At 41.6% G+C, this 22,337-nt stretch overlaps 1 protein-coding gene and 1 pseudogene across 4 annotated transcripts in view; both read right to left on the reverse strand.

Moving 5' to 3' along the window:
• The window catches only part of OPHN1 (oligophrenin 1), a 391,423-nt gene that overhangs the window by 12,849 nt on the left and 356,237 nt on the right, over positions 1 to 22,337 (reverse strand). For all 4 annotated transcript variants that reach the window (XM_074391741.1, XM_074391740.1, XM_003940936.4 and 1 more), the window contains one exon: positions 13,127 to 13,450. In XM_074391741.1, the coding sequence (XP_074247842.1) occupies positions 13,127 to 13,450 (324 nt within the window). The remainder of the gene's footprint in view (positions 1 to 13,126; positions 13,451 to 22,337) is intronic.
• On the reverse strand, positions 18,331 to 22,321 carry LOC141582773 (phosphoglycerate kinase 1 pseudogene; annotated as a pseudogene).

Genomic DNA, 22,337 nt, shown 5'->3' on the forward strand with positions numbered 1-22,337 from the left:
GTGATACTGCACTCAGTGCTTTATGTACATTTTTCTCATTCAACATTGGCCATAATCTTGCCAGGTAGAAAGTATTATCTCCATTCTACAGTTGAGAAAACAGAAACTCGGAGATGAGAAGTAATCGCATAGTTGATCAGTACATCTAATTTCTGAAACCTATGTAGTCCCAACTACCACTGTTTTTCAACCCTAGTGAAACATTAGAAATATGAAAGGAGCTTTAAAATTGTAAAGTACCTGGACCCCACCCTCATATACCCTAGTTTAATTGATTAGGATGGACCCCAAGCACGGGTATTTTTAAAAGCTCCCCAAGTGATGCTGTGTGCAGCAAAGATTGAGGACCATTAGGCCATATGATGTTGCTTCCTCACTGAAGCCTACAGAGTACAAGAGCTGAAGAGTGCTGTCCCATTTCCACTGGTTACTGCTTGGGGGCAGAGTTGGCAGGAGAGAAAGGCGGGAATTGTAAAGAAATGATATGTTGGACTGTCTGAGCCAAAAAACATGTCTACCTGAACCCATGCCCATTCCAGGGTTATCAATTTCCTTGATGAGTGAACCAGATGACATCCCTAATATATGAACCCCATTCATTCCCAAGTGATAGCCACATCCTAATGAACATGAACCTAAAGCCTTGGAAAACAAACATCATTAACCTTGTGTCCTCTCTGGCCCTTTGTTGCTACCTCCAAATGATTATTCATTACAAGTCAAGCTTTGAGGTAACAGCAAAGGATTTTCTTGGATGAAGACCTAAATGTTGTTCTCTCTGGCCTCTAATTTGTCTCAGTCACATTTAAGCCACAATGTCAAACTGATGAGGTAGAAAGGGTAGAGTCATATAACTGGTAGTCAAGAAACCTGGATTCTATGCTTAATACTAACACTTACTTTCTCTGTGACCTTCAGCAGATAATTTCCTTACCAGTATAACATGGGGATTGGACTGTTTTCCAGATGAATGAGTCATTGATCTAAGCCTATAAACCTGTATCTCTCCCTGCTGACTTTTATAGGCTGCTTTTGATGTCCTCTACATGTACTTAACCTGCTGTAAACAAATTAATCCCTCTGTCTCCCTCTCTGAAACCTAAATTCAAAGGTATTCAATATGGGGGTTTTGTGAGGACTTTTGTGCCCAACCTTACACTCTCACCAAAAAAAAAATGGCACACAAATGACCCCTGCCCTCTAAAAACTCAAAACTGAGTTGTTGAGAGAAGTCACACTCATAAGAAATAAGTGTGAATACTATAAATCAACATCCACTTAGAGGGCCAGTCTTGGGTGCCAAAATAAGTGAATCAAGGGAGTGCTAACTGGGGTAGGATTGTCAGAAGGTTTCATGAACAGAATAAGACTTGACTTGAGCTAGATCTTGAGGTTAGTTCGCCTCTTCCTAGGTGTTTGGCATGGTAGGAACAGGTTATGGGTTCAAAATATAACTCTGAACTCTTTTATGCTATATACATTTTAGGCTTGAGACTCCTCAAAGGGCCTCGAACACAGAAAAGTAGACATCCCCATCTTCCATGCTTGCCATTTCCTGAGAGGTTGTTACCTAGTAATATTACCACTTAAGCCTCTATTATTTTATCAGATTCTTTGTATACCTAATCTAATTTAAACCATGGAAAATCCTTGCCTTCGATGGTGGTATTGTCCCCACTTACAGTTGAGAAAATTGGCTCAAAGAAGTAAAGCTGACCTAACCAAGATCAAGTAGCCTCCAATGAAAGCGAAACAACTGCTACTATTTATTGAGTGCTCTTGATGTGCCAGGCATGTAGATGTCTCATCTTGTTGTTATAGCAATCCTGTGGGCACAAATGTTACCCTCATCACAATGAGAAAACTAAGGTTCAGAGAGGTTGTAACCTGCCTGAGGTCTCACAGCTAGGAAGAGGCAGAGCCAGAATTCAAACAGACATCTGGAATATTCTGGAGCCTGAGCTTTTAACTACTAAGTCTCTTGAGCCTATGGGCTTTCCACCAAGCTGTACTTCCTTTTAATTTCTTTTCAAGCTTGGTCCACAACCTGGCTTTTGCTACAAACTTGATCTCCCTCTCCAGCCCAATCTGTTCCCTTTCTCTCTGATCTCTGTCAAATGACCACAACCAGAGAATCTTAACATGTACGGATTTCTTGGGACCTGATGGTCACCAGTATTAAACCTTAGCAACTTTCTTTCACCTTTCCTTATACTCATCTATACCCAACCTGAAGGCACAGAGTAGGAGGAGGTTGTTACCTCTTGTAGATTCCCCCAGTCTCCCAGAATTATCTTTTTTGCTATGACGCTCTTCCACGCTCACCTTAAAGCCTTCCTGCTTCCTTAGCCATTATTTATCGTTGTAAAACAATTTGGAGTTAGGCTCCAAGAAAAGTAGAGAATAAAAACCAAACAGTAGATCATTAAAGCATAAGTCCAAACAAGAAAATGTGGATATTTGCCAGTAACACCCATTACTGCGAGAGCAAGTCTGTTCCTAATACTTTTAGAGCAGATGCAAATGCCACTCATAGCATTAGTCACCTCAGTGGAGAACTGATGGCTCTGTGACCGAGCAAGGCCTTACAAGCCCAAAAGCATGCAACCAGCTGCAATCTTTCCTGTCTAGCCAAGACAGAGGAAATGAGCTAAGAAGGGTCCCTGAACCCATATGTCATAAAGTCCCAGTCCATGGTTTGTTCTTCACTTCTAACTCAACACCTCAGGTAGAATGAAGGTCTCCTTGCTCCATACTCCTACTAGAATTTTTTCTCACCTCTTCTAGAATATGGTTCACATTGGACTGGGACTGATTGCTTGCATGCCAGTGTCACCACAAACCTTTGGAAGGCAAGGACAATGGCTTTTCATCTTTGTCTTTCCCTTTGCATAGGATTATGCCTGGTTAAATAAACAAATGTATGTCAAGTAGATGGGATATAGCCCTCCACCCTCTTCATTCCCCAAAGGAAAAATCCCTTTGTAGAAGCTACATGCCTGCCTTTTGCAAACCCAGGACACTTAAGAAGCAGTAAATTCAAATGAAGGCAGAAAAAAAATCGGCTTGTATAATATTGTACCCCCCAAAAGTAAGTGGTCCTTAGAAAGGAGAAAGTGGCCAAAGCAGCTGAAGAAATACGGTATAAAGAAAGAGTTCCGGAATGCTGGGAAGATGGCCACCTAAGAACAGCTCAGGACTTCAGCTCCCAGTGAAGGTGCAGAGGGTGAGTGGACGCCGCATTTCCAGACGAACTCTTATTGCCCACAGACCAGGAGATACCCAGGCAGAGGGGTCACCAGCGTCGCAGTCCCAGCCAGTGCGGCTGTTTTGGCCCCCGCGGGGCTGATTCCGCCTGCGCGGCTGCTGTGACCACGCCCTGTTGCTGCGGTTCTCCAGTTCTCCGTACAAAAGCCACTGGTCTGGGAGCCCTCTTAGCCAGCGAGCAGAGCCCTGAGACGGCAGAGTTGCCCATTCATCTGAAATAGCGAGTCAGGCCAGGAGATTCCTAGGCAAAAAATCCGCCAGGAGCCGGCGCCACAGTTCGAGCCGACTCCGTGAGTCGCAGCACAGGAGATCCCGGTGCCTTTTCAACAAGCGACCGGAACGCGGGGTCGTTCAACTTAAAAGAAAAGACTCTGAGTCAGGGAGCCAGGTGATCAGGCTCGGTTGGTCCCACCCCTCCACCCCCAACAACAACCAAAACAAAAACAGTAATTGGAAACCCTCTGGGTTGAGCCCTCCAAACCAAGCACAGCTGAACCAGGACGGTCCGGCTCCGTGGGGGAGGGGCTTCTGCCATTACTGAGACTCTCCACCTCTACAGAGGCAGGCTGCCATCGCCGAGGCAACCCGCCGTTGCCGAGGCAACCTGCCACAACAGAGAGAGTCCCCCATAACAGAGGCGGAGCCACCTTTGCCGAGACAGTTCTAACTACGCCCATATAAAAAGGACTACAGGGAAGAGCTCAGGGCAGCTGGGCGGAGCCCACAGCAGCTCAGCAAAGCCCCTGCGGGCAGGCAGTGGCTAGGCCTGCTGCTAGCTGGGCGGGTCAGACCTGAAAGAAAAATCAAAAAAGGCAGTAGTGCAACGGAAACTCATAAAGCTCCAACTCCCTGGGACAGAGACAGACAACAGGTGGATAAACCCACAAAAATGGGAAGAAACCAGCGCAAAAAGGATGAAAACTCCCGAAACCAGAACACCTCTCCTCCTAAAAGGGATCACAACTCCTCACCAGCAAGGGAACCAGACTGGATGGAGAAGGAGGGTGATGAAATGACAGAATCAGACTTCAGAAGGTGGGTAGTAAGAAACTACAATGAGCTAAAAGAACATGTTCTAACCCAACGCAAAGAAAATAGGAACCTTGAAAAAAGATTGGACGAACTGCTGACGAGAATGGACAGCATAGAAAGGAGTATAAGTGAATTGATGGAGCTGAAAAACGCAACACGAGAACTTCGTGAAGCATGCACAAGCTTCAACAGCCGAATTGACCAAGCAGAAGAAAGGATATCAGAGATCGAAGATCAACTCAATGAAATAAAAAGCGAAGGCAAGAACAGAGAAAAAAGCGCAAAAAGGAATGAACAAAATCTTCAAGAAATGTGGGACTATGTGAAAAGACCTAATCTACGTCTGATAGGTGTACCTGAATGTGATGAAGAGAATGAATCCAAGCTGGAAAATACTCTTCAGGATATTATCCAGGAAAACTTCCCCAACCTAGCAAGTCAGACCAATATTCAAATCCAGGAAATACAGAGAACACCACAAAGATATTCCTCAAGAAGAGCAACCCCAAGGCACATAATCGTCAGATTCACCAGGGTTGAAATGAAAGAGAAAATGCTAAGGGCAGCCAGAGAGAAAGGTCGGGTTACCCACAAAGGGAAGCCCATTAGACTCACAGCAGATCTCTCAGCAGAAACCCTACAAGCCAGAAGAGATTGGGGGCCAATATTCAACATCCTTAAAGAAAAGAACTTTCAACCCAGAATCTCCTATCCAGCCAAACTAAGCTTCATAAGTGAAGGAAAAATAAAATCCTTTGTGAACAAGCAAGCACTCAGAGATTTCATCACCACCAAACCTGCTCTACAAGAACTCCTGAAAGAGGCTCTACACATATAAAGGAACAACCAGTACCAGCCACTCCAAAAGCACACCAAATGGTAAAAGAGCATCAACACAATCAAGAAGCTGCATCAACTAACCAACAAAACAGCCAGGTAGCATCAAAATGACAGCATCAAATTCACACATAACAATACTATCCCTAAATGTCAATGGACTAAATGCCCCAATCAAAAGACACAGACTGGCAAATTGGATAAAAAGCCAAAACCCATCAGTGTGCTGTATCCAGGAAACCCATCTTACATGCAAGGATACACAAAGGCTCAAAATAAAGGGATGGAGGAAGATCTACCAAGCAAATGGAGAGCAAAAAAAGGCAGGAGTTGCAATTCTCATCTCTGATAAAATAGACTTTAAAGCAACAAAGATCAAAAGAGACAAAGAAGGACATTACATAATGGTGAAAGGATCACTGCAACAAGAAGAGCTAACGATCCTAAATATATACGCACCCAATACAGGAGCACCCAGATACATAAGGCAAGTTCTTAATGACTTACAAAGAGACTTCGACTCCCACACAATAATAGTGGGAGACTTTAACACCCCATTGTCAATATTAGACAGAGAATCCAGACAGAAAAATCAACAAGGATATCCAGGACCTGAATACAGACCTGGAACAAGCAAACCTAATAGACATTTACAGAACTCTCCACCCCAAATCCACAGAACATACATTCTTCTCAGCACCACATCACACCTACTCTAAAATTGACCACATAATTGGCAATAAATCACTCCTCAGCAAATGCAAAAGAACAGAAATCATAACAAACAGTCTCTCAGACCACAGTGCAATCGAGTTAGAACTCAGAATGCAGAAACTAACTCAGAACCGCACAGCTTCATGGAAACTGAACAACTTGCTCTTGAATGTTGACTGGATAAACAATGAAATGAAGGCAGAAATAAAGATGTTCTTCGAAACCAATGAGAACGAAGACAAAACATACCAGAATCTCTGGGACACATTTAAAACAGTCTCTAGAGGAAAATATATAGCAATGAGTGCCCACATGAGAAGAAAGGAGAGATCTAAAATTGACATGCTATCTTCAAAATTGAAAGAGCTAGAGGAGCAAGATCAAAAAAACTCAAAACCTAGCAGAAGACAGGAAATAACTAAGATCAGAGCAGAACTGAAGGAAATAGAGACACAAAAAACTCTTCAAAAAATCAATAAATCCAGGAGCTGGTTCTTTGAAAAGATCAACAAAATAGACAGACCACTAGCCAGATTAATAAAAAAGAAAAGAGAGAATAACCAAATTGATGCAATAAAAAACGAGAAAGGGGATATCACCACAGATTCCACAGAAATCCAAACCATCATCAGAGATTATTACAAACAACTCTATGCACATAAACTAGTAAACCTGGAAGAAATGGATAAATTCCTGGACACCTGCATCCTCCCAAGCCTAAACCTGAAAGAAGCCGAAACCCTGAATAGACCAATAACATGGTCTGAAGTCGAGGCAGCAATAAAGAGCCTACCACCCAAAAAAATCCCAGGTCCAGATGGGTTCACAGCTGAATTCTACCAGACATACAAAGAGGAGCTGATACCATTCCTTCTGAAACTATTCCAGACAATCCAAAAAGAAGGAATTCTTCCCAAATCATTTTACGAGATAAACATCATCCTGATACCAAAATCCGGCAGAGACTCAACAAGAAAAGAAAATTTCAGGCCAATATCCATGATGAACATAGATGCAAAAATCTTCAATAAAATACTGGCAAACCGATTGCAACAGCATATCAAAAAGCTCATCCACCATGAGCAAGTAGGATTCATCCTGGGGATGCAAGGCTGGTTCAACATACACAAGTCCATAAACGTAATTCACCACATAAACAGAACCAAAGACAAAAACCACATGATTATCTCGATTGATGCAGAGAAGGCTTTTGACAAAATTCAACAACCCTTTATGCTAAAAACCCTCAATAAACTAGGTATTGACGGAACATATCTCAAAACCATAAAAGCTATTTACGACAAACCAACAGCCAATATCATACTGAATGGGCAAAAACTGGAAGCATTCCCTTTGAAATCTGGCACTAGACAAGGGTGCCCTCTCTCACCACTCCTATTCAATATAGTACTGGAAGTTCTAGCCAGAGCAATCAGGCAAGAAAAAGAAATAAAGGGTATCCAAATTTGAAAGGAGGAAATCAAATTGTCTCTATTTGCAGATGACATGATTGTATATCTGGAAGACCCCATCATCTCAGCCCAAAATCTCCTGAAACTGATAAACAACTTCAGCAAAGTCTCAGGATACAAAATCAACATGCAAAAATCACAAGCATTCCTATACACCAGTAATAGACTTCAAGAGAGCCAATTCAAGAACAAACTGCCATTCACAATTGCTACAAAGAGAATAAAGTACCTAGGAATACAACTAACAAGGAACGTAAAGGACCTCTTCAAGGAGAACTACAAGCCATTGCTCAACGAAATAAGAGAGGATACAAACAGATGGAGAAACATTCACTGTTCATGGTTAGGAAGAATCAACATCGTGAAAATGGCCATACTGCCCAAAGTAATTTACAGATTCAACGCTATTCCCATCAAGCTACCAATGACCTTCACAGAACTGGAAAAAAACACCTTAAACTTCACATGGAACCAAAAGAGAGCCCGCATAGCCAAGTCAATTCTAAGCAAAAAGAACAAAGCAGGAGGCATCACACTACCGGACTTCAAACTATACTACAAGGCTACAGTAATCAAAACAGCAGGGTACTGGTACCAAAACAGAGATATAGACCAATGGAACAGAACAGAGGCCTCACAGGAAATACAACATACCCACAACCATCTGATCTTCGACAAACCTGAACAAAACAAGCAATGGGGAAAGGATTCCCTGTTTAATAAATGGTGTTGGGAAAACTGGCTAGCCAAGTGCAGAAAGCAGAAACAGGACCCCTTCCTGACACCTTACACCAAAATTAACTCCAGATGGATTAAAGACTTAAACATCAGACCTATTACCATAAAAACCTTAGAAGAAAATCTAGGCAAAACCATTCAGGACCTAGGTGTAGGCAAGGACTTCATGACCAAAACGCCAAAAGCAATGGCAACAAAAGCCAAAATAGACAAATGGGACCTAATCAAACTCCACAGCTTCTGCACGGCAAAAGAAACAGTCAGTAGAGTGAATCGGCAACCAACAGAATGGGAAAAAATTTTTGCAGCCTACCCATCTGACAAGGGGCTGATATCCAGAATTTACAAAGAACTAAAGCAGATCTACAAGAAAAAAACAAGCCTATTCAAAAATGGGCGAAGGATATGAACAGATACTTTACAAAAGAAGACATACAGGAGGCCAACAAACATATGAAAAAATGCTCATCATCACTGGTCATCAGAGAAATGCAAATCAAAACCACATTGAGATATCATCTCACACCAATTAGAATGGCGATCATTAAAAAATCGGGAAGCAACAGATGCTGGAGAGGATGTGGAGAAATAGGAACACTTTTACACTGTTGGTGGGAATGTAAATTAATTCAACCATTGTGGAAGACAGTGTGGCGATTCCTCAAGGACCTAAAAATAGAAATCCCATTTGACCCAGCAATCTCATTACTGGGTATATATCCAAAGGATTATAAATCATTCTACTACAAGGACACGTGCACACGAATGTTCATTGCAGCACTGTTTACAATAGCAAAGACCTGGAACCAACCCAAATGCCCAACGATGATAGACTGGATAGGGAAAATGTGGTACATATACACCATGGAATATTACGCAGCCATCAAAAACGATGAGTTCACGTCCTTTGTAGAGACATGGATGAACCTGGAAACCATCATTCTCAGCAAACTGACACAAGAGCAGAAAATCAAACACCGTATATTCTCACTCATAGGTGGGTGTTGAACAATGAGAACACATGGACACAGGGAGGGGAGCACTACACACTGGGGTCCGTTGGGGGGAAATGGGGGAGGGGCGGGGGGGTGGGGAGGTGGGAAGAGATAGCATGGGGAGAAATGACAGATACAGGTGAGGGGACGGCAGGCAGCAAACCACACTGCCAAGTGTGTACCTATGCAACAATCTTGCATGTTCATCACATGTACCCCAAAACCTAAAATGCAATAAAAAAATAAATAAATAAATAAATAAATAAATAAAAGAGTTCCAATCTTGAATCCAAGAAGCTGAGGTCAAGCCCCATGTCTGCACTTTACAACCTAGGTAACGCTGAGCAAGTAGTTTTGTGTCTGTGAGCCTCTGTTTCTCCATCTATAAAAAGGCGAGGGGAAATCCTACCTCACAAGGCCTATCACAATGATTAGATGAAAGAGAAACGAAATTATCAAGCTCACGTCTGGAACAGAAAAGGATCCTTGATAAAATTCCATCAGCAAACAATACTGATTCTTATTTTAAAGTTGACTATCATGGAAAAAAAGCAAATTTAACATGTACCATGCTTTCATTATTTTTAATTGCTGAGAAAATGTGAAGAATGTTAATGCCACTCAATGGCAGGCAAAGTCTTAAACAACAGAGCTGAAATGGGATGACAACTGCAAGGTTCAGAGTGGGCCGGCTGAGGTGACAGCTTCCTCCCTCTGATACTTCCTCCCTCTGATACTTCCTCCCTCTGATACTTCCTCCCTCTGATATTCCATTCAGGTTACTGGCTAGTACCAGGAGTAAACAACTATCAATTATAGCACAGGGTCAGAGCTGTGTGCAGCTTTTGCTTAATCGATAACTGTTTAGATGTCATGGAATCTACTAGAAGCAGCCAGAATGACGAAGGGAGCAAGGAGGAAGTAAGAAGTGAGTAGATAGTGTAGGTAAGGTTCCAAGAGGCAACTAAACCAGAGGTTTGGCAGGTTCTCCACCTAAGCCCAAACCATCTCAGTTCTGCTTTCTGTAGCCAAAGCTGGAAGCACAGGGCTTTGAAAAAAAGCTGCATCATGCCAGCCTGTTGCTAACTGACTGAAAGCAGAAAATGAAGCCAGGCTAAGCTGAGGCCCAGATTTAGATAGTTAGGCTGATACTGAACAAGTCAGATCAGTACTTACATTAACTGAGACCATTAGATCAGAGTAGCTGCCGCCAGCAGCCCAGGGCAAGACTGTGGAGGAAGGGGAAGAGGGGAATGCCACTGGGATTGAACTTTCCAGGAGGGAGGGAAGGAGGACTGAGTTACTGTGTGCACTGAGCTGATAGGATCTTGCCAATCTCAAGGCTTGGCAATAGACAAGACAAATTTTACTGTGATGAGTATAAGCTGAGTTACCCAACCTTCTACCCAGATAGATAGGAAGGTCACTACATGACTTATGAACGGAAGCAGAGGTCTACATTAAAATTCGCCATTTCTTGGCTATGTCCCAGAAAAGCCAAATCATAGTGCGAAGAGGGAAAGGGGAGGGAAATAAATGTCATATTTTGAATGCTGATTATGCACCAGATATTTTGTTATTCCTTTTAATCCTAGCAATAATTCTATCAGGTAAACTGTTTTCCCATTTTACAGATCTGGAAACCAAGGTGCAAACAGCTTAAATAAATTAACTGTGATCACATGAGTAATCACATCAGCACCAGTGAATCAAACCAGAGCACTCAGAGTCAATTACTTGTGGCAATTGTACTGGACTTGTAAAAATTGTACTGGACCCCCACTCCCGCATCCCCACATTAAATAGCTTTTACTAAATTGTGCTCTGAGACAATGCCATTGGTCCAGACTGAGGTTGTTACCTGAAATAATCCATGGAGGAAAATTTTCCCTGGCCTCAAAAGCAGAAAAGTTATGGTTTACCTGAACAATTGGCTTGTTTTTACCTTAGGAGTTTAGTTATATAACCATTGTGGCTGCTCCCTTTTTGTTTTCTCTAGAAAGTTTGGAACCAAATCGATGACACTGCTCCATTAAGTGTTTAAGGATACACGGCAAATATTTTATATACTAACTCCATTTCCACCACTTCCTTGCTGTCCTACCTTCCCCCAACCTCCTGACCCCCATTCTGGGCCTCATGTGTTTTTTATCAGTACTCTAGAATCTAAGATAAAGGCCAGCAAACTTTTTCTGTAAAATGTCAGTCAATATTTTGGGCTGTGCAGGCTGTAAAGTCTTTGCGGCTACTACTCAATTGCAGCATTGTGGCATGAAAGCAGCCATAGACATGTAAATGAAGGGGTACATTTATGTTTATGGACAAAGTTTGAATTTCACATTTTTATGTCATAAAATATTATTCCTTTTTAATTCCAAACATTAAAAAAACGTAAAAAAGAATTCTTAGCTTACAGGCTACATAAAAAGAGGAAGTGCAGTGGACCCAATATGGTCCACAGGCCATAGTTTGTCCTGTTCTCAGCTAAACCTCAAGAGAACAGGGACCTCATAAGTCTTATTTATTCCTATGTCCTCAGCACATAGAATGGGGCCAGGTACACAGTAAGTACTCAATAAATATTTGTCAAATAAATTATTCGTAACCATTTTTTAAGGTTTTACATTTTGCTATATTGTGAAATTCCTTAAAGCCACAAAGTAAAAGAGCTAGGATTTAGATCCAAGCCTTTCTCATACTCAAATCCGTATTTTGTCCATTATACCTTACTGTCTTCACAGAATTATGTCCCCTAAAACCCCCTACTGGCTTAGCCCCAATCTTTCAACATGAGTCTCTATATGTAATAGTAAATTAAATTTTCTGAAATCAGCCACACCTTGAACTTGTAATAATTTCAAAAGTCCAGAGTTTTGCAGAAGTTGTGACCCTTTGTCCCTATTTCTCCCAAACTGGAAAGCGAGAATAAGAAACCAAGTGTTCACAGATTCAAAGCTTCTTATAGAAAGGTACAGTGATTGTTCTGCCTCAGTGGAAAAAACACAGACTTTGGTGCCTGTGAGACATGCTAAGATTTAGATCCCAGCTCTGCCAGTTACTAGCTGTGAATCTTTGGCAAGTCACTTACCTACAGCAGCCTCCATTTCCTAATTTAAAAACAAAAACCAAAAAACAAGAATAATACCTTCTTGGCCAGGCGTGGTGGCTCACGCCTGTGATCCCAGCACTTTGGAGGCCAAGGCAGGTGGATCACCTGAAGTCAGGAGTTTGAGAACAGCCTGGCTAACATGGCAAAACACTGTCTCTACTAAAAATACAAAAATTAGCCGGGCATGATAGCGAGCGCCTCTAGTCCCAGCTACTCGGGAGGCTGAGGCAAGGGAATCACTTGAACCTGGGAGACAGAGGCTACAGTGAGCCGAGATCACGTCACTGCACTCCAGCCTGGGCAACAGAGCAAGACTTGGTCTCAAAAAAAAAAAAATAAATAAAAAATAAGAATAATACATTCTTCATTGTGGGATTCTGAGGGTAAGAAATAGTATATCATCTCGTAGGCAGGTGTTGAACAATGAGAACATATGGACTCAGGGAGAGGAGCATCACACACTGGGGGCAGTTGGGGGAGGGCTAGGGGAGGGACAGCAGGGGGTGGGGATGGATAACATGGGGAGAAATGCCAGATATAGTCAAAGGGGGAATAGAGGCAGCAAACCACCTGATTATGTATGCACCTATGCAACAACCCTGCATGATCTGCACATGTACCCCAGAACCTAAAGTAAAATAAAAAAAAAAAAAAGAAATATAACTTCTTGCTATGTTCTTAAAAAAAAAAAAGAAATAGTATATCAGCAATTAGTACAGTGCCAGACACACAGCACTTGGGATACAGAGGTAAACAAAACAGGTAAAAAACCCCTGCTCTCGTAGATCTTACATTCTAGTGATTATTCTGACTGATTATTGTAATCCTGCCCACGGTTCCAGTATTAGTGGTAGTAAACTGGAACAGATTTCCACTTAAATATATCCCCAAACTCAGAAGGATCTCAAGGTGTAAAGTAGCTAGGTTCAACTCTGGCTCCCATGGGATTCCCAAGCACTTACCCTCCTTGTAGTGGGCCAGGGGCCGGGGAGCTGGTCTCTTTATGTGGAAAGAGGGGGTCTTGGTGGGCCCAGAGCCTGGCATGGGTCCATTGGTGGCCTTTGGGGTAGTCTTGGTCCCTGCATCCTGTAGCCTAGAAACCAACTTCCCCACATCCACCTCTGGACAGGGCTCCAACTTGCCATCCGAAATAGGCCTGCTTGGGGACTTCCTCCCAGGATCAGTTTCCCCACTCCTCTGAATAGGCAGTTTGGGGTGTTGTGGTGGCTTGAGGGGTTCTATGCTGCTGGTGATCATACCATTTGGTGTTTGACGTTGGATTTCATCTGGGAAAAGTTGGTGCAAAGAGGGAAGATTAATGATAATCTTTAAAACCTTTTCATTTTGATACATGCATACATACTTAATTCTGAAAATTTGTAGACATTTTCAAAGTAGTTGTATCACTGTGGCACAAACCAACTATCTCCCAGAAAATCATTCTCTACCCTTTCCAGTTCATGTAAAGCCATAGATCCAATCCAAATAGGGAATTCAAGATCCGAGTATGATTTTTATCACCACAATTCAATAAGCCACAATAAACCAATAGGTTTTATTAAACGAATATGCCATTCAAAAGAGACTTAAAGTCCCCAATCAATGGCATATTGTATGCTTTGCAAATGAAGACATTATCAGTTAATTCTTAACCATTTGTCTGAAAAGTATTTTGTTAAGCTCTCTCAAATTTTAAGTTAACCAACATAATAACATACTTTAACTTCTTTCTCCAACCTGGAAGGAAACCTCCAACTGTTCGCCCCCAGCTTTTGTGGTCTACAATTTCCTCTGACATTAGTACATGTTTTTCAGTGGTTCTGAGACTTACTTAAAGCTTTTGAGACCCTAATGAGACCCAGAGACCATCTCTCTAAAAAAATTAACCCATGCAAATATAGCGAAAATTTTGAAAACTAATTTTTAAGTGATTCACAGAGCCTCTGAAGCTGACAATAAACCCCAAATTGAGAATGTCTGCTGTAAAGAAACTGTCACCTTCCATAGGCATAAAAAAACTTAGAGTGTAGTGGTTAAGAAGAGAGGTTCTGCCAGCAAATTGAAACCTGAGGTATATATCAACCAACTGCAATACATGGATCTTATTTAGAACCTGATTTTTAAAAAAACAAAATTAGATAATAGGAGAATGTGGATACTGACTGGATAGCCGATCCTAAGGAATCACTGTTTTGTTTTCTTTTAGGTATGAGGATGATATTGTGGTTTTGTGTTTAAAAGAGTTCCTTTCTTTTAGAGATATATACTAAAATATTTACAAATGAAATGACATGGTGAATAGTTTGGGGTTGGGGTATAGATGAAATAAGACTGGGTATGTGTTTTTAAATGCTGAATTGTGGGGAGTTCAATATGTTTGTTTTCAATTTCTGTTTACATTTGGAATTCTTCATAATAAAATGTTAAAAGAAATGCAGACCCTGAAGCCAGGTAGCCAGGTCTGAATCTCAGTTTTGCTTCTTACCAACTGTGAGACCTTGGACAAGTTCCCTATTCTCTCTGTACCTCAAATTTTCTCCTCAGTAAAATGGGAATAATAAAGAATACCGGTCTCATGAGGTTGTGGTAAGGATCACAGGAGATGGCATCCTTATTTCAGTGCCTGGCACGTAACAGACACTCATTAATTGGTGGTTATTAGTTAAACTATTATGTGACGGGTGGGCAGTGAGGCAAGAGCTTCCGTGGGGGAAGTCTTGCTGCAAAGACTTTTGCCCCAAGACAGTTTTATTCTCCTTGGAAATCCGCCACTAATCACTGATGCCACTGCCAAAGGGGCTGGAACCAAGGGGAATTCCCCTGCAGTCTCCCTAATTTCGTCCCAAAGTACACACATAGCCCTTTTTTATTAACCCTAGTGCAAGTGCAATCAGACAGAGGCCATCAGACAAAAAAATTAACCAAAGGCTCAGAAATAACGGCATGAACACGAGCACAAGAGTGCCAAGTAACTAGAGCCTCTGGCTTCCAGGACATGCCTTGCGACAGAGGCCATCTTTAAACATACAGCACTCAGGAGTAACTCAAGCACATATACGCTCTCCAAAGAACATGCACGATGACATAAATTCTTGCCCTCACGTGCTTTAGCCCAACATCTCAGCTGCATGTTTCTGTCTGAATATTTTCTTCTGGCTGAGAGGCTCCATCTCTGCTTTCCCTTAGGGGAGACATCAAGAGTTGCCTGTGCCCTACAGGCCATGGAGTATTACCACCATCTCAAGAGGGCCAATTTTCTTAAAGAGGATCCACATATACAGCCTTAGAGAGTTCGCTATCCTCTACATGGGAAAGTATCTTCTGCTGGCTTGGGAAAACAGGAAATGTAATAATAGAACCCATGATGAATTTGGAGCTAGGCCTTTCAGCAGGAAACTATTTCCAGGTTCTGGGGTATGGTGAATAAAAATGATGATAATTGTGACAATGATAGTAATAATGAGAATAATACTGATAAAGATAACACACACCATTATTTGAGAACCTACACCAAGGCAGGCCCTGTTCTAAGTGCTTTACCTGAATTATCTCATATAATCCTCAAAACAGCTCTATAAAGTAGTACACACTTATCAGCCCCATTTTACAGATAAGGAATCTAAGGCACACAGAGTGTCCATGTCACAAAGCTACTAAGTGGCAATGCCAAGTTCCAAATCTTGAAGTCTGTTTCCAGAGTCCACACTCTTTCTGAAGAGAGAGCTCAATGCTCTGTCAGGTGATGAAAGTTCAGCGCCATCCCTTTCCCCTAACCAGACATCCATTTCTATAGGAAAACACACAGACGAGCCTCAGGAACTTCAAGGAACTGGGAGTGAATCAGGATCAGACAGGGAGGCCTCATAAATAGGCACAGGGTTAACCCTTAAAGTGGAGGCCTCTCTTCTATGGGTGGGTAAGAGGTGGGGAGAAGCTTTGAGAGGATACACACTAGTCCACTAATACAAATAAATCAATTACTATAATACATATAGATTCATGCAAATAAGTGCTAGGAGTAAGACAGTACTAATACTGACTGGAAGTTAGAGAGGGTCTTTAGAAAAGAGGCAACTTTTGATTTGGGCCTTGAAGAATTCCAAAAGATGGAGCAAAGTAGAAAGGGCATTCAAACAAAAAACTTGGAGGAGTGAAAGATCATAGCTTGCCTAAGAAAATATAATAAAAAGTTTGGTTTGGCTTGAGCACAGGGACCAATTATAGATGAAAAAGTGTGGGTAGCTGGAGGTGAGGTTGTTGAAATAGATTGGGGCCTATTCATGAAGGCCATGAACGCCATGCTCAGGAATACCATGCTCATGTCTGATCCTGATTCGCTCCCAGTTCTTTGAAGTTCCTGAGGCTCATCTATGTGATTTCCTACAGAAACGGATGGCTGGTTAGGGAAAGGGGATGGCACTGAACTTTCATTACCTGACAGAGCAATGAACTCTCTCTTCAGAAAGAGTATGTACTCTGCCTTTGAGTCACAGAAGACAATGATTTTGGGGAACAGGGGACTGGGGTTGGGGAGAAGTGGCATTATCAAATATGCATTTTTAAACATCCCTTTGGGTTCATTGTGAAAAGTTGATTGGACCAGAAAGACAGGCAGCAGAGAGCCCAGCTAGGGGACTGCTAATGAAAAGGATCCAAACTAGAGCTGCATCAGAAAAGGGAGACAGATTCAAGAGAGGTTAAAGAAGCAGAATAATCAGGGCTTAGTTTTGGAGGTGTGATGGAGTCCATGGCGAGGGTGAAAGGAGTCACTGACATACTATATACAAAAGGAATAACAAATTTCAGAGTAAGATAATGAGATGCTACTGGCAAGTAGGATTGGTTCTTTCTCAGAACAGTGTTGAGATAGGTTACAGGATGTGCAATATTATAGTAAATAAATAAGCCTTGGGATAAAACATATGGGTGCAAATTGTTCTGCCATTTAGTAGCGGCGTTTGTTGGGAAACTACTCATCATGTTTGAGCTTCCATTGCCTTCACTATAAAAAAAAAAAGAGTTCAACATACCTTCCTCACATAGGATTGTTGAACATTAAGTAAGATTATGATTCAGACTCACATAGGATGGCTAGAATAAATAAGACAGACTATAAAAAATGTTGGCAAGGATGTGGAGAAACTGGAGCATTCATTCATTGCTGGTGGAAAAGTAAAATGGTACAGCTGCTTTGGAAAACAGGCTGGCAATTCTTCAAACATTTTAATATAGACTGATCATATAACCTACAATTCCAGTCTTAGGTATATACCCAAGATAATTAAAAACAGACATCCACACAAAATCCTGTACATGAATGCTCACAGCAGCATTATTTACAATAACCAAAAAATGAATACAACCCAAGTGACCATCAACTGATCAACGGATAAATAAAATGTGCTACATCTATACAAAGGAATATTATTTGTCCATAAAAAAGAATGAAGTACTGATACATTCTACAATGTGAATGAACCTTGAAAATATTATGCTAACAGTAAGAAGCCAACCACAGAAGTCCACATATTCTATGATTACATTTACATGAAATGTTCAGAATAGGCAAATCTGTAGAGGCAGAAAGCAGATTCAGTAACTGTCAGAGGTTGGGGGAGGAGTACATTTAAAAGTATGGGGTTTCTGGGATGATGAAAATGTCCTGGAATAAGATGGTTGCACAAAATATACTAAAAACCATTAAATGTTTGTTTTAAAAGGCTGGATTTCGGCCGGGCGCGGTGGCTCACGCTTGTAATCCCAGCCCTTTGGGAGGTCGAGGTGGGTGGATCACGAGGTCGAGAGATCGAGACCATCCTGGTCAACATGGTGAAACCCCGTCTCTACTAAAAATACAAAACATTAGCTGGGCATGGTTGCACGTGCCTGTAATCCCAGCACTCAGGAGGCTGAGGCAGGAGAATTGCCTGAACCCAGGAGGCGGAGGTTGCGGTGAGCCGAGATCGCGCCATTGCACTCCAGCCTGGGTAACAAGAGCGAAACTCCGTCTCAAAAAAAAAAAAAAAAAAAAAAAAGGCTGGATTTCATGGTATGTGAATTTTATCTCAGATTTTTAAAAAGTTAAAAATACAAAATAAATGTCTAGACTGGGTAACCTCATTGGAGATCTTCTGGCCCAAAGTCCTCATCACCACAGAGGGACAAATTGAGGCCCAGAGAGGGGAAGTGACTAGCTGAAGTTATTCAGCTGGCTGGGAGCCAGGATTAAATTAGACCTTTTCTCTACTGTCACCCAGTTCATTCATTTTTTGCACTCATTTATTAAGGACTTACTATATGCCTGGTGCTGTGCTCGTGCTGTGGATACAGCGTAAAAAAAAAAGTTTCTACTGGAATAGAATTTATATTTGGGTAGACTATAAGTAAACAAATAAATCCATTCTGTAAATATGAGACTATGGAACAATAGACAGGCATTCGATGCTCCCTTCTACTTTCTCCTGAATGCCAGCTCACCTCCTTTATGAAAGAGTTGATCCCTTAAGCTAAATGATAATCTCCATTCCCAGAATATTTACTGAATACATGATATATGTACCAGGAGTTATTCTAGGCCTGGAAATCAAATAGATTTTACATTCTAATGGGAAAGAGAGATATATAAACACGTGAATAAACAGTAGCAGGAGACATGAGTAGCATAAAGTCATATAAAGGGATAGAGTGATTGGAGGAGGAGAAAGAACTACTTAAATAGAATGTTACAAAAAGGTTGCTTGAGAATATGGCATTTAGTAGACATCTGAATGAAAGAGGGAGCCTTGTGAAGTTCTAGAGTAAGAATGTTTAGGGCCAGGAGAATAGCAAATGTAAAGGCCCTTAGGTAAGTCTGACACATGTGAGGACCTGCAAGACCAATGAGATTAGAGCAGACAGCAAAAGAGACAGTGAGAGAACAAAGTTCATAAATGAAGGTCAGAGAAATAAGCAACAGTCACATAATGAAGAATAAACCACAAATTTTACTCTAGATATGAAGGGAGGTTACCGAAAATTTGACACAGAAGGAATGATGTCATCTGATTTCCATTTTTTTTTTTTTTTCACGATTTCAGTGGACACTTTTTTTGTTTACTTAATGAATCATCAATTTTATCTCTCTGCCTACGAATGGAATTTCGAATTGTTTCCAAGGTGAGCAGTCAACCAGTGACAAAGCTAATAAGAATAAGCTACATCAAAAGAGAATTAAGCTAACACAGCTGACTTTTTCAAACAGACAAAATATAAATACATGTACTCTAGAATGTACAGTGGTTTAGTCACTAAGAAATTCAAATGGGAGCTTAAAGAATGTAGGCAAATCCAGGGTGCAGTAAAGATGAGCTGAGATGCTGTACAACCCTTTAAAGGTTCCTGGCACTACATCTCTTGACCACTAGCTGAATCTTGACATGGAAGGTTTTAGCTAATGCCAAGTAGAGATGCAGAAAATGCTAAGTTGACTTAGGGGCTGTGCACAGGAACTAAAAGGCAGGAAAGTACTAAATATTGCTGAGAGCATCCACCCCAGGAAAGAATTTACCTTCCAGGAGCTCTAAACTGGCACCACCCCCAGTGCTCACATGGCTGACTTTTTCCTCCATGTTCCATTTGGCACAGCAAGTAGCAGTGTCTCCACCACCTCTGATGGTGATGCAGCCCCTAGAAGTGGTTTTCACCACTTCTTTGGTTCCCTGGGCAAAAGCTTCCAATTCAAATACCCCCACGGGACCATTCCACACAATCTACTTAGCCTGAGTGACAGTCTTCAGCACACTTCTTGCTGCTTTCAGGACCACAGTCCAAGCCCATCCAGTAAGCAGGTATGCCAGAAGCCATAGTGCCTTGGCCAGTCCTGGCATTCTCATCAAACTTGTCAGCAGTGACAAAGTCAAAAGGCAAGGTAAACTTCACACCATTCTTCTCAGTTTTGGACATTAGTCTTTGGATTAGTCTTTGACAATCTTGGTTCCCTCTTTGTCAAACAGAAAAGTGGCAATCTCCATGTTGCTGAGTGCCTTAAGGAAGGTAAAAGCCATTTCACCACCAATAATTGTCTCATTGACTTTGTCCAGCATATTATTGACCAGCTGGATCTTGTCTGTAACTTTAGCTCCACCCAGGATCGTCAGGAAAGATCACTGTGGGCTCTCTATGGCCTTGGCAAAGTAGTTTAGCTCCTTCTTCATCAAAAAGCCACTAGCCTTCAGTGGCAGACTGACTCCTACTATGGAGCTGTGGGCTCTGTGAGCAGTGCCAAAAGCATCATTGATATAGACATCCCCTAGCTTGGAAAGTGAAGCTCAGAAAGCTTCTATTTTGGCTGGCTCGGCTTTAACCTTGTTCCCAGAAGCATCTTTTCCCTTCCCTTTTTCCTCCACATGAAAGCGGAGGTTCTCCAGCAGGATGACAGACCCAGCAGCTGGGTTGGCACAGGCTTTCTCCAATTCTGGGCCTGCATAGTCCTTCAAGAACAGAACATCCTTGCCCAGCAGAGATTTGAGTTCTACAGCAACCAGCTCTAAGGAGTAAGTGTCAGGCATAGGGACACCAACAGGCTGGCCTAGGTAGCTCATAAAAACTACTGACTTGGCTCCATTGTCCAAGCAGAATTTGATGTTTGGGACAGTAGCCTTAATCCTCTGATTGGTTGTTATCTGGTTGTTCTTCATAGGAACACTGAAGTCGACTCTCATAATGACCTGCTTCCCTTTTACTTTCAGCTTGTACAGCGTCAGCTTGTTAGAAAGTCACATTTTGGAAATACAGTGGGATAGAGAGGTCGGTGATTCAGACACCAAGGGAACCGGCTGCCGACATGCACTCGGGAGGCTTGCAGAATCCTGATTTCCATATTTTAAAGGATATACATGTTACTGGTTGCCAGGGATAATGAATTACAGGCAAGGAAGAAAGCAAACAATGATACCAGGTAAGAGATGATAGTGGCTCACAGTAATTGAAGCAGTGGGCAGTATTAAAAGTTAGCATATAATGTACAGTAGAGCTGACAGGAATTGCTAATGGATTCAATGTGAAGGAAAAAAGGGAAAGGGCTAACCAAGGATGATTCCAAAGTTCTTAACCTTAGCAACTGGATGACTTATGCTGCCAATTACTTAGATGGGGAGACCAGAGTAGGAGCAGGTTAAGAAAGAGTAGAGGATCAACAGTTAAATTTTACATAGTGTAAATTGAGATGCCCATGAGTCATCCAAGGAGAACTGTTGAGCAGGAACTTTGATATGGCAAAAGAGAAAAGATACCAATCTTAGATAAATTTGAAAATCATCTTTAGCATTTAAATGATATGTAAAACTATGAAACTTAATGAGATCACACAGGGAAAGAACACGAACAGAGAACAGGACTAAGAAAAAAGCTCTGGAACCTTCTGATGTGTAAAGTTGGGAAGAGAAGGAAACCCAGGAGAGAAGACTGAGATGGATTATCTGGTAAGATTAAAGGAAAATCTGGTATCCTGAAAGGCAAATGAATAAAGCTTTTCAAGAAGGAGGAGTTAGTCAACTGTGTCAAATGCTACTCACAAACTGAGTATGATGAGAACAATGTTGTAGCTATTTGGTTTGGCCTCATGGAAATTACTGACAAATCTGACAAAAGTGGTCTTAGTGGAGTAGCAAGGGCAGAGGCTCATTTAGAATGGGTATCATCTCCACACTAGCAATTTTATTCCACTGAAGATATTTATTTGTTCACCTATCTATGTCTCCACTTCTCCTCTGAGGCCAGGCAATGTATCTTAATTTCACCAAGCCCAGTAACTGGCACACAGTAGTTATCTAATCCATGTTTACTATACTTGAATTTAAAATTTCACAACATTCACCTTGCTCACCCATTTCAATGTATTGGGGCATAAATCTAAGAACACCTTGGATCTTCCACTGGCCTTATGGGAATCCTCCACATGATAACTTACTTTACAAGTTCATTGCATCTTATCAAGCCTGGGTTTGTAGTTTATGCTCAGAGAGGGAATTAAGCCTTCCCTACAAACTACAAACTACAAACCCTGGCTGCTTTTCAGCTCAGGAGTCAGGAAAAGTTTACTTTTATAGAGAGAAAAGTGGTCATGCCAACACTTCTGTCCTTCGATATCCTCTTTGCGTCTCATCACCACTCAAAAGCTAAGGGTGAACCTCAGTA

Source organism: Saimiri boliviensis, chromosome X, assembly GCF_048565385.1.
Source record: "Saimiri boliviensis isolate mSaiBol1 chromosome X, mSaiBol1.pri, whole genome shotgun sequence".
Lineage (NCBI taxonomy): Eukaryota > Metazoa > Chordata > Mammalia > Primates > Cebidae > Saimiri > Saimiri boliviensis.